Raw genomic sequence first — 12,500 nt, forward strand, 5'->3', positions numbered from 1 at the left:
ATTTAATTTCCAAAACTAATTAAATCCGAAATTTTTATTATTTACATTTTATCGTCTCTCAGGATTCCAATTCAAGGCAACAGTACTGGATAGTATTATTTCTAAATATTTAGCCTCTCTAATCCATTCTCCATATACTGTGATTTTATCCCTTGTTGCATACTCTGTCCTTATCCAGTTATTCTTGAATTCGAGTCCCATCTCTCTTGATTTCAGATTCATTCTGTTAACCTAGCCTTTAAAATCTTGTGGTGTTTTGCTGATTATAACAGCATCATCTGCACAGTATAAGTCTATCTAGTTTCTATCTTTACTCCAACTTAAACCCTCTCTTCCATCTCCGACCATTTTTTCAATTAAGAAATATATGAGAATGGGAACAGCAAGGGTGAAATAACATTCCACTAATTTATACTAAGACGTCGATGGACATACTGGTGCCATTCAAGGTGTATCTATTTGTGTTTTTCGGGAAGGAGAGAGAGTCTACCATTATGGATTTTCAGATTTGAAAGAATCAGACAATGATGATAAAACGGCCATACGATAAAGGTAGACACAACCAATCATCTAACTTCTTCTCATTCTTCTTCCTCCCAGCTTGTTCCCATTTTTATATGGGGTCGCCGTGATGCCTTCTTTTTGAAGGACTTTGATTTGGCTTTGGGGTAGACTTTGTAGTCCCGATCGGCTGCCCTGCCTGACATCGCTTAGACCTCGGTATTGTGTACATGTATTGTACCAGTTCACCGGCGCTCTTTCTCCCAGCAGCGAGGAGTCGTTACGCGGTGAGATCGACAGTCGAGACGTGTGAGGTGTCTGTTATGTTTTTAGATGATGTTGGAGTGGCTTTGTTTGTGTGTGTAATAGTCTGTAACACCCATTTGCTTTTAGGCAAACCTATCCGTTGATTACACACATAATCCCGGGATGTCTACACGATTATCTAACGTATTTCTAAAACTCTAAATCCGGGCCTGCCTGCCACCAGCCCACACCGCTTTAAATGAGTATCAGAGTCTACTGATGTCTGGTAAAATACGTAGGGAGAATAACTGAAGCCCTGAAGACTTATTGGGACACAAGAGGGCTGTACCAAGTTTTTCTTTTTAAAACTTGCTGTTTTTACACGCATTTCATGTAATGGTGTAGAATTAGCAATATTAGTTCCATATACTCTAGTAGTTCTCAGTATGAACATTCAGAATCATATGAGGATCATGGGTCCAACGTATTCAGTTTTAGGAACATTCGTCAAAATTACGTTAATGATATCCTAAAATCTAATAATGCAGTTTAGCAATATGTATATCCGTTACAAAAAATACGTCAATAAACATTTTGAACTTCAGAACTTTGTGAGAAAGCGAGGAATTCGAAAATGAGTTTGTAGAAAAATACGTAGAAAATTGATACAATATTTTTATGGCGGTATAGCATCAACAAGTGATACGACATTAAGTATTCAAAGATAAATCGAAATCGAAAAATTAAGTTATATCTTGAAGATCTGGTGAGTTGTAAAATAATTTAGGAGACACATGTGAGCGACCATAGTGTGAGCTGGGATTTGGGCATGGCATCGTGAATTATCAGATGATTGCCGTAAATATATAAGATATTTTTTTTTTTTAACAAGAAGGCGACACCTGGCGATTGAAGTGAACTGATCGTATTTGCTTTGATTTCAAACCGTCACTAAAATGCGTATTGTTACTTAAACAAAAACGATACTGAAAGTGACTGCAAACACCTTAACTTTTATTGCAAGAAATGTGAAACATCCACGTTTCGCATTTTCCGGGTGAAATATTTAAGGAGAGGCAGCTTTAAAAGTTTAGAGTTTACTGTCTCTGTTTGTTTTCATAGTTTAAATTTTTCATTCCTCGTTTTCGAACGGAATGAGATGATGGTGCAATGAAAGCAAATCACGGAACCAGGAGCTAACATTTTCGTGCGATTTTATTCATTCCAGTTTCTCATCAGTAACTATTGCAGTTTGGCTTTTGTTGCGTTAGATGAACAGATTTAAGAAGATAATGGGGCCACTTGCTTCCTCACATAATCGCAGGTGATTTCCGGCATGTGGGTCTATGTGGCTCCGCCAACATTTCGGAGTGGCTGCCTACAACGATTTCGTAAAAATAGCTTGGAGGCTGCTTGCATGTAAAAAAAATGTATAGCTCATCCAAAGGGCTCCTGAAACAAAATACCTTTCATTTGAAAAGAGCATGTTGTGATTTACATTCTCAGTGATTCATGAATAACGAGTTTAGATAGCAGAGCCGTGTATCTGCGTCCTACTATTCGAATCCTGGCACATATCGTAGCGGGGTAGCGCCATCAGTGCACCTCACATGGCGCACTGTAGGCATTACTTGAGATTCTTTGCAGCGTCCCTTCGGCCCCTAGCTGCAACCTCTTTCATTCCTTTGATTGTACCTCCGTTTATATTTTCTTTCTTCCATCTTACTTTTCACCTTTTCCTAGCAATGATTTCATAGTGCAACTGCAAGGTTTTCCCCCTGTTACGCCTTTCAAACCTCCTTTACTTTTTATTTCCACTTCAGAATGACCTCATGGGTCCCATCGCTTGGCCTTTGGCCTAAATTTTTGTTTCTATTCCATTCCATTCCATTCCTTAGAGTGATATCGATTAGCGAGAAAGAAAGAAGAAACGAAGGTAAAAAAAAAAGCTGAAGGAAAACAATTTGTGAATAAAAATATACAGTAGATGTTTGCGGGTTTGTCGCTACAGGAAATAGGTGCCTGGTTTTAGTCCCTCGGGAGAATTTTTCTTTTCATGGACTACAACACATGATATGTCCAAAGAACTGCGAGGCAGCAATATGTTTTGTTCATGGGATTATTGGGCCCGAATTAGTTTGTTCACCAGTCTTTTTCATCAATTTTATCAACACGCTAAATTTCATCTTGCGTCTTGTCGTTGTGCAGAGAGTTAATTGCTTGTTGGTGTATGAGAGAGAGAGAGAGAGAGAGAGAGAGAGAGAGAGAGAGAGAGAGAGAGAGAGAGAGAGACTAGCTGACTGCCCTAGTATCTTAAAACTTAACTGAACTGAAAATTGGTCTTAACTCGAAGACATAAAGAAAGAGAGAGAGAGAGAGAGAGAGAGAGAGAGAGAGAGAGAGAGAATGACTGGCTGAATGCACTTGTATTTTAAACCTAAAAAGCTTAATTCTGTCTCAACTCGATGACATTATGAGGAAGTGAGAGAGAGAGAGAGACCATATTCACACCCGGCTGAAGGTCAGAATTCTAAGAATCACGTTAAAAAATAAATAGAAAACCAGTTCGGGCATAAAGCCTACAGCTGGCTCCCTCCTACATAAAGGGAACACAGCGCAGATTACATGACAAAACGTTGGCAATTCTGGGCTGTCTGTCATCCACTGCGTACGCTCTCATAAACTACTTTTAACCATAATGAATAGCACACCTGAATAAAATAAGACAAAAAGTATTCCATTAATACTAACGCTCCCCTAAAGACCTTCGTACAATACATTACGTTAAGGACCAAGTAAAGCAAGAACCCGATGAAATACGGACGACTGATTAATACAAATGGACTATAAATGTACTGAATTTCTATCAAAATAATGGGTAAATTAGATAGCATGCGAAAGGAGACCAGACCCACTTGCTGGTGCCTACTATAAAAGAAATAAAATGCACACGAGATAAAGCGCAGACCAGTTACAAAGCACTTAAAGTGATATCTTAAAGCACGAAATGATCTCTTTAGAAATGAAAGAAACATTTACTATCAAGAAGACTGAAGAGATAAATCTCCATCCTTACCCTCATCCCAAGATTGGGTGTCAAAACATATGACGCTGTCTGGTGTGTTTGAGTATAGTTTAATGTTAACTGAAACTTTAGAAGTTTTGGCCTAGTACAACTTAGTGCTAACTCAAAACGAAGAAGCAGAGGTACAAGGGACCATCAAAACATTTAGAATTCAACATGAAGCTTCATTTGGACTTGGGTCTCGCAGCTACAGGCCGCTAAAAATGAATCGTTCACAAATCATGGGATTTATCATAAGCCTCCAGAGAATCAGTAATTGCTAAGATTCATGAAAGATCTATTTTCTTATAACCTTATCCGTTGTTATTCTGCCAAGAAGTTTATATTAAGTTAGTTGGAGAAAAATGTTTAAGAATATAGGTAGGTTAGGCAAGGATCGATATTTCCTTGAGAGATACTCACGGATTTCTGCTAGGAACCTTATGTTAAGTTAACAAAAGGAACAACATTCAAGAATACAGATCGTTATGCACGGTTCAATATTTCCAAGAAAAATTCTCTATCTCTTAATTAATTCACTATGACCCTTGTACAAACTTTAAAAGGACATTAACTATGGTAAACATGCTTACCACTACCGGAACATGAACACTTTTCTTTTACGATTTATATGTGATAGATAGTAAATGAATGAATTCAACATAAATCTTGATTTTTTTTTTTTTGTATTATGTACGAGATAACGGTTTATAAATCGTAAGACTTAATAGAGAGAAGGAAATCGAAAACATATGAATACATGAAATGGAGGCTTTGCAGTAGATGAGCCTCAATATCAAAGAAATGAAGATGGTTATGAAAATACAAGGGTATGTGGACAAAACTTGCTTGGATACAGCATGATTCAGTAGACGATTTCTTCGTATACTTTACCTGCTGTATATGAAGGGCCAGAAGCCCTTGCAGTTTGATGGGGTCGATGTATCCTCCGCCCTTTTTACTGACGCTGACCCAGACACAGGCGAAAGGCTCCTTCAGCGCATGCGGCAGAGCTCGGTAATGTGGAAAGGGATCCTCAGGGTGGGACACGGCATGGGCCACTTCAGCAGAAGGGGGTCCGTAGACGCTGACGATTTCGACGTTCTTCGGGTCTTGCTGGACGATCTTCGTCACCGTCTCCGAGAGGAGACCCAGGCCCCCACCGCCACGCTTGGGAAAGACGCGTCGGTTGGATTAATAAATATATGGAAAAGGAAAGGCTTTCATTCAGATTACTCAGGGTATTTGGTTTTAATATTCTGTGTTTTTCTACGAATTTCGAAATACAGGTTAATATAAAATTTTGAACTTTAGAGAAAACACATCCTCCGAAATAGTTACGAAATAGTTTTGCTTCATTATATATATATATATATATATATATATATATATATATATATATATATATATATATATATATTTATATATATATATATATATATATATATATATATATATATATATATATATAAATATATATATATATATATATATATATATATATATATATATATATATATATATATATATATATATATATATATATTATATATATATATATATATATATATATATATATATATATATATATATTGTGTGTATGTGTGTTTTTGTGCATTTGATTTAGCGTGTGATGTTTTTGAGCATTCTTGTAATATATGATAAATCTTTTTTGGGAACTAGATATCACAAGTATCATTTTCATACATTGCATAAGCATTAGTGATTTACTCCAGTGATTTTCGTTCAGCCAAGGCAAACCTTTGTTTACAAAGCAAGAATATTTACCATCGGCGTCCAACCAGACGTGACCCTGGCGGGCGTCGTAGGGATAAGAGTAATAGGAACGGCGTGTGCGAGGGCCTCGGGCGAGAGGTACCTGACCGCGACGGTGACATTAGCACTGACGTCATATTGCCGCCAAACTCGGTCGGATACGGTGAAGTAGAGTTCGTACCTAAGCAGAAACGAGACAGATTCCAGTCATGAAATCATGCTAAGAATACAGATTTGATTCTTTGAATGATGATACTATCACTCTTTTGGTCTTGTTTGAGATAAAATTATGAGATCTCATTTGATCTGGACTCGTGAGAGGCTAATTTATTGGACACCCCCTCCCATCCTGTGAGAGGAGAAGCATAAAAAGAGATAGGCCTTCATATACAGGACGCCCAAAAGGGTTGTCAGTAACAACCCCTGACAATAGTACTGGGCTTTAACATTAAAATAAGTACAGTTCAAGCTACACATATGTAAATACGTCACATTTACATTTATATAAAACTAGGTAATCCTCTGTTTCGCTGTAACTCACCTTCCTTCCCTGACGTGCGTTGAAGCGTAGATCGTACCCGTCTCGGTATTGAGAGAGAAGAGCGGGTGCGGTGACCCGGCCCAGGAGAATGTTTTATCTTCCAAATCCCAGTCGTCGGGATCCATGACATAGACACGGCCAATGTCGGTATCCACGCCTCCCCCCTAAGATTTTCAAAATAACAACGGTCACAACAATTGAAACTTGATTTTCTGATGATATGAAATAATCTCAAAAAACTTGATTTTCTGATGATATGAAATAATCTCAAAAACCAAGTTTTCTTTTATTATTCTTGTTTTACTGACTTTGTAACAAAACGTTCGCTATCTTTCCTTGGAGAAGTCTCAAACCCTGACCAAGGCCATACTGTATTGGCCTTGACCCTGACGAACGATACGTATGCACGTACCTGAGTTTTCCACAAGTATACGGTCTTGGCTGCGGGCTTCATCGGGTTGTCGTTGATGTCATCAACGATGATGGTCACGGGCTGCGTGGTGGAAAGTCCACCTGCATCCGACAGAATAATCTCGGCCGTCAGCTGAGGGTATTCCTCGCGGTCTATGGGGCCCAAGGTCCATATTTCTGCTCCGCCACGGCCACTATCGACGGCTGATATCGCGAGGAAGAGAAAAACCGTTACTAATGAGTTGTAGTATCACGCCAGTTCTACATCACGCTAATTATCAGGTAACAAAAAAAGCATTGTATTGAAGAAGTAGGATGTTAGTATCAGCGGACATTCCATACGGAAAATATTAAAACAGCTTGAAAATATGATAGTACAGACACAGGCTAACAAACACTAAGTATAAAAATTAAGCATTTTCAATAGAAGTAGCATTGCTAAACGTTCAACAGACATGCTAGTGAAAACGAAAAATATAACTATGAGCAGGAAAATGCAAAATGAAACAACTTTCATTTAGAACAGAAAAGGTGCACTGGCAAACACACGCACACGTACAGTGTGTCCGTGTGTATACATACATACATACATACATATACGAGTATATATATATATATATATATATATATATATATATATATATATATATATATATATATATATATATATATATATATATGAAATTTTTATCACACCGTGATTTTATACAATCATGAAGCTACAAATAATATAATATCATCGAAATTATATATATATATATATATATTTCCGTTGAGATAATAAAATAAAACCATTTATATAAGTGATAAATGAATTGCAGGTTCGTGTCCCCACGATTCCACCATTTATCACTTACTAAATTCCTCGTCTTCTATGACAATTCTCCAACGGAGATATACTGAGGTAGCTGTGAATTTCTGATATTAAGCGTAAATTTGTAGTTTCATGATTATATATATATATATATATATTAATGGCCCTGTATATATATATATATATTATATATATATAGGAGGATATATATTTTATCTCTTGATATATATATATATAAATGTTATATATATATATATATATATATATATATATATATATATATATATATATATATATATATATATATATATATACACACACATATATATATAATAAAATAAAACCATTTCATAGAAGCAGAGATTTGTAAGTTATAGAACAAGTGACGTGAATATCATACTACTACATCCGTCCGCGGTGTTATAGTTGAGCAGCAAACGACCTCCACAGCTATTGTGAAAAATAGAAATGGATTGAGCGTAAAGTCGTATTTGATTGTATATAGGGATATTGTATCCCTATATATATGACAATGCTATATGGAGACAGGAGGAAAGATTTTATCTCTTGAAAAGAAAGGTGGGAAACTGTTTCCTGAATATCTGTATGTGTATATATATATATATATATATATTATATATATATATATATATATATATATATATATATATATATATATATATATATATATATATATATATATATAAATATAGATATAGATACATATATATATATATATATATATATATATATATATATATATATATATATATATATATATATATATATATATTTATTTGATAGAATGAAACTGCGTTAGTTTTCATTTCCTTTTAAAAACAAACTTACGTGGACATTACGTTGTTTTTATTAGACAGCAAAAGGATGAAACAACAAAATCTATTAAACTTTATCTTGCAGTAAATATGATACGATAATTCTGAGAACTCACGAACGTGTTAATACCCTCTATTATGCATCTGTAAAGCATTACGGTGAATCCAGCTCAGTAACACTAAAATTATAATGGTCATGGGTCTTATAAAAAGTGATATATATATATATATATATATATATATATATATATATATATATATATATATATATATATATATATATATATATATATATATATACGTACGTTGAGCATGCAGTGAGAATGCTGAGGAAAATCATATATTGGAAAGGAAATAATTTCCAAGCAAGAATATCAGCAACGGCGTAAAAAAAGTGTAGTGTTGTCCTGTGCTTTATCGCGTAGTAAGTACGCTTTCCTTATATAAAATGAGGTCCTCACCAGAATAAGCATTGCGTCCATACTTCCAAGAAGCATCCTGATACTTCTTTCCGCCCTGTGAGTGTCTTCTTACTTCCGGTAAAGTAGATTAGGAACAACATAAGTTATTCTCTGTGTTTTCAATTTCGAGATAAGCTTTCAGATATTAGTGTCACATAAGAATTTGAAATATTTACAAGATACATAACAAGAATACTGCCGAAAGGGTAATATGGCTGAGGCACGTGAGAAACGCGAGGATCAAAATACTGTTCGTTATGAAATTGTCGAGTGAGAGGTTTTAGATCACCAGGAAATGTTGTGTGTGTTCTATCCTAATCTATGGAAATACAGGGCGTGCTTAGGTTATGTAGTGTAGATAATAATTTGCTAAGAGAGCTTAAAAGTTTTAATGGTGTAAGCAGTTGCGTTAAAAAATTGTCAACGAGAGAATAACTGGTTCGGCTTGAAATTGGATAACAAAAGTTTTTTTTTTTTTTTTAGATCTTTAAAGCTATCTGATGACTTTACAGACTAATTAATAAGAAAGTTTGAGAAATGTCTGGAGAAGGTGTCGGAAAAAATCCCTCTTGAATGGATTTGTAAGTAGCTGATTTCCAACATGATATTTTTGGTTGGTGAATGGTAAAAGAATTTTTAAGTTCTTATCAGATGAGAAAGTTAAAGTGATTCTTAGTATGTGTCAGGTGATGATGAAAATGAAAATCAGAATGCAGATCTGAGTGTCAGCGTGGATGCTTGTCAATAAAAATAGAGAATTCATTTGTTCATTTAGAGTCTTTAGGAGTAAACGTACAGAAGATTTCTAGAATGAAAGATTAGGAGTGCCATGGATGGTATAGATATCTTCTAAAGGGTTTGGAGGAGAAGAGGTATTTCTATGGAAGCCACAGTCGGAACTCATAATATTAAGGATGTTGAGCCAATCTCAATGTAAGTGAAGTTTGAATGGTGAAAAAATTTTTTTTTTTTTCTGGAATAAATTGTTTGAACAATATATATACATGGAGTAGACGGGCTGAAAGGAATGGTAATATAAATATACGAAATATAGCCAGGAAAAGAAGTGTGTGTGTGTGTGTGTGTGTTTGAAGAAAGGAAGTTAAGTATATCTTAGTTTAACCAGACCACTGAGCTGATTAACAGCTCTCCTAGAGAGGGCTGGCCCGAAGGATTAGATTTATTTTACGTGGCTAAGAACCAACTGGTTACCTAGCAACGGGACCTACAGCTTATTGTGGAATCAGAACCACATCATGACGAGAAATGAATTGCTATCACCAGAAATCAATTCCTCTAATTCTTCATTGGCAGGTCTGAGAGTCGAACGCTGGGCCAACAGCGTGCTAGCCGAGAGCTCTACCCACCCCTCAAACGAAGAACTGTGTGAGGAAAGGAGTGAGGGGAAAAGGTGGCGGCGGAGAAGTATGGAAGGTAGGACATACTGTAACCAGATCTGGGGCGATAGACCAGCTGTCTAAAGAAAGGAAGGCTACATAAGCTGGGGAAACAGACTCGGGAAAGAGTATACCAAAGCACAGACACGAACGGAAAGAAAGTCACTGAATCGTGAAATTTGGAAGGAAGAGGGGACACAGAGTTTTACGGCGCTTTACTCAGAAAAGATGGTGTGGATAAACTGCTCAAATTCCTGTTTAATAAGGATGTCTCGGAGGAAGAAAGGAAAACCGAGAAAAGGGTTTCTTTGCAGTTAGTAAAAATTGAGATAGGTGAAGCTACACATGTGCAGGTGGGTGGACCACCTATTGATGAAGGTTTGTAAGGTTATATGACCCTGTTGATGGAGTTTCAGGTTTTACACAGCGATATTCCTTCACTCAGTGTTTATGTGTCAGTGACTGGTATCTTTTTTAAACTACCTTATGAAGAGAATTAGCTCATTACCATACATGATGAGAAGGGATGAGACATGTAGGATGGAGTGTGCTGCAAATGGAGGTGCCTGGTGGGAGAGCAAGAGGAAGACCGAAGCGGAGGTGGATGGATGTAGTTAAAGGTCTGAGAGACAAACAATTGTCATCAGAGGACGATGTGTTTGACCGAGTCAGGTGGAGGAAAGCTGTCAGAAACATCGACCCCACACAGAAGTGGGAAAAGAAGCAGAGAAAGAAGAAGACAATTACCCCTTTCAGCTTCTAGGTACGCAAGGGAACCATTATCTATTTTGTCTATTCAGTTGAGAGCTCCTTATTCAAACAAACTTGATGCATCGTAGTCAGCGAGTAGTACCACTTTGTTGCAACATTTACCTCTAATCCCGTCGACTCCTGCCACATCTCATTCTTCTGCATTTCAATCATCCGCCTTACAAAGTTATTAATCATTCTAAGTTGATTTTTTTTATATATTCTAACTATTTCCACTCTCCCGTCATTACCTCGATGAGTGAAATTTGGGACTGTTAATGTTTTAGCCCGACCTCGCGGGTTTATGTGTAAACACAGGATAGACCATCCGACGTGGTTTAATTAATCGGGTTCACAAAGTGGTACATCTGAGCACCCTATATAGATTTTTTTTGCACCATATGAATCAGAATGTAATAATTTGAATCATTCTCTTATCTAGTAAGTTTTTCCCGCGTAAAATCCAAAAACAGTCGCAGAACAGATTTTGTAACCGATTACGGAGCGGAGTTGTAGCAAAAAAAAAAAAAAATAATAATAATAATAATAATAATAATAATAATATGATGATGATGATGATGATGATGATGATGATGTACAATACTTTCAAGTAGTAAAAGTTGATTTATTCATTCTAGAAAAGCCTTGGCTGAATATGCCAGCTACTTAGTGTTCATTTGGTATTCAGCCCACTTCTTAACTTGTCCAAATACTCCGTTGGCACAAAACCGCATTACCACCACTTGATCATTTACTCTAAGATACATCTGCTTATTGAACTTCACTCTCTGTATTCACTTTACTCCAACATAACTTCTTTACGTGACAAAAGTAACTGCTGGAAAACATCATTAAATTTTCATTAACCCCTAAATTTTGTGTATAACATTGTCATTGTGCATTCATCCTTTGATCCATCCCCTTCCAGTACATGTCCATCATCCTGTATAATAAAATGACTAAGTTTCCACTGCACTGTGCATCACATAACATTATTCACGATTCCGTACAACAGACTGAGAGATAAAAGACAGTTATATTAAAGAAAGGGGAAACGAAAAATACAGAATGAAAGGAAAGGGCCATTCCATAATACAGTACACTCCATTCAAGTAGCCACTGAGAAAAGGTTCTAGCAATTAACATGCTTTCAGTAAGAGGGAAAATACACTGAACACATGATATGTTCCCCCAAATATACAGATGGCATAAACAGTTAAAATATAAAAGAATAAATCTTAATGCTTAATTTCCAGCGTCCAAATTGCACATGTGCACATGCGGAAGACATAAGTTTGCTCATATGCATAAAAATATATCTAATCCATTTGTTGAAAACGTAGACAAAAAATCTTGCACCCGTTATAGGAGGTATATCGAGTTTCTCTGCCATTTACTGTTCCCTCATGCACCGGATTTTAAATAAAAAGTCGCTTCTCTGTGTAAGAACAAACAAGCAGTAAAGGGTCATTACTTACTGGGATCATACTTGAGAGCGAGCAACTGCAGTACGTGCACCGGGTTGGAAGGAGCCAGAGAGAGATTGAAAGGGGGTCCGTGACCGAGAGCCCAGACATCGTCGTCGGTGGCCGTTAGCATCCCCAGCTTGGTGGACGAAGCGCCTTCTTTCACGTGCAAGACGGTGGGAGGAAGCAGTCTCGGTGGGCAATCGTTCACGTCGGTGACGGTGACCGTCAAGGTCG

The 12,500-nt window shown here is 36.6% G+C and overlaps 1 protein-coding gene across 3 annotated transcripts in view; it reads right to left on the minus strand.

Annotated features, from left to right (window-relative positions):
* The window catches only part of LOC136837198 (putative neural-cadherin 2), a 1,292,835-nt gene that overhangs the window by 58,829 nt on the left and 1,221,506 nt on the right, over positions 1-12,500 (minus strand). For all 3 annotated transcript variants that reach the window (XM_067101868.1, XM_067101867.1, XM_067101869.1), the window contains 5 exons: positions 12,276-12,500; positions 6,541-6,743; positions 6,129-6,292; positions 5,600-5,768; positions 4,706-4,981 (listed from right to left, as the gene is read on the minus strand). The exon at positions 12,276-12,500 is cut by the window's right edge and continues 175 nt beyond it. In XM_067101868.1, coding sequence (XP_066957969.1) covers positions 4,706-4,981; positions 5,600-5,768; positions 6,129-6,292; positions 6,541-6,743; positions 12,276-12,500 — 1,037 coding nt within the window. The remainder of the gene's footprint in view (positions 1-4,705; positions 4,982-5,599; positions 5,769-6,128; positions 6,293-6,540; positions 6,744-12,275) is intronic.

This window comes from Macrobrachium rosenbergii, chromosome 58, assembly GCF_040412425.1.
Source record: "Macrobrachium rosenbergii isolate ZJJX-2024 chromosome 58, ASM4041242v1, whole genome shotgun sequence".
Lineage (NCBI taxonomy): Eukaryota > Metazoa > Arthropoda > Malacostraca > Decapoda > Palaemonidae > Macrobrachium > Macrobrachium rosenbergii.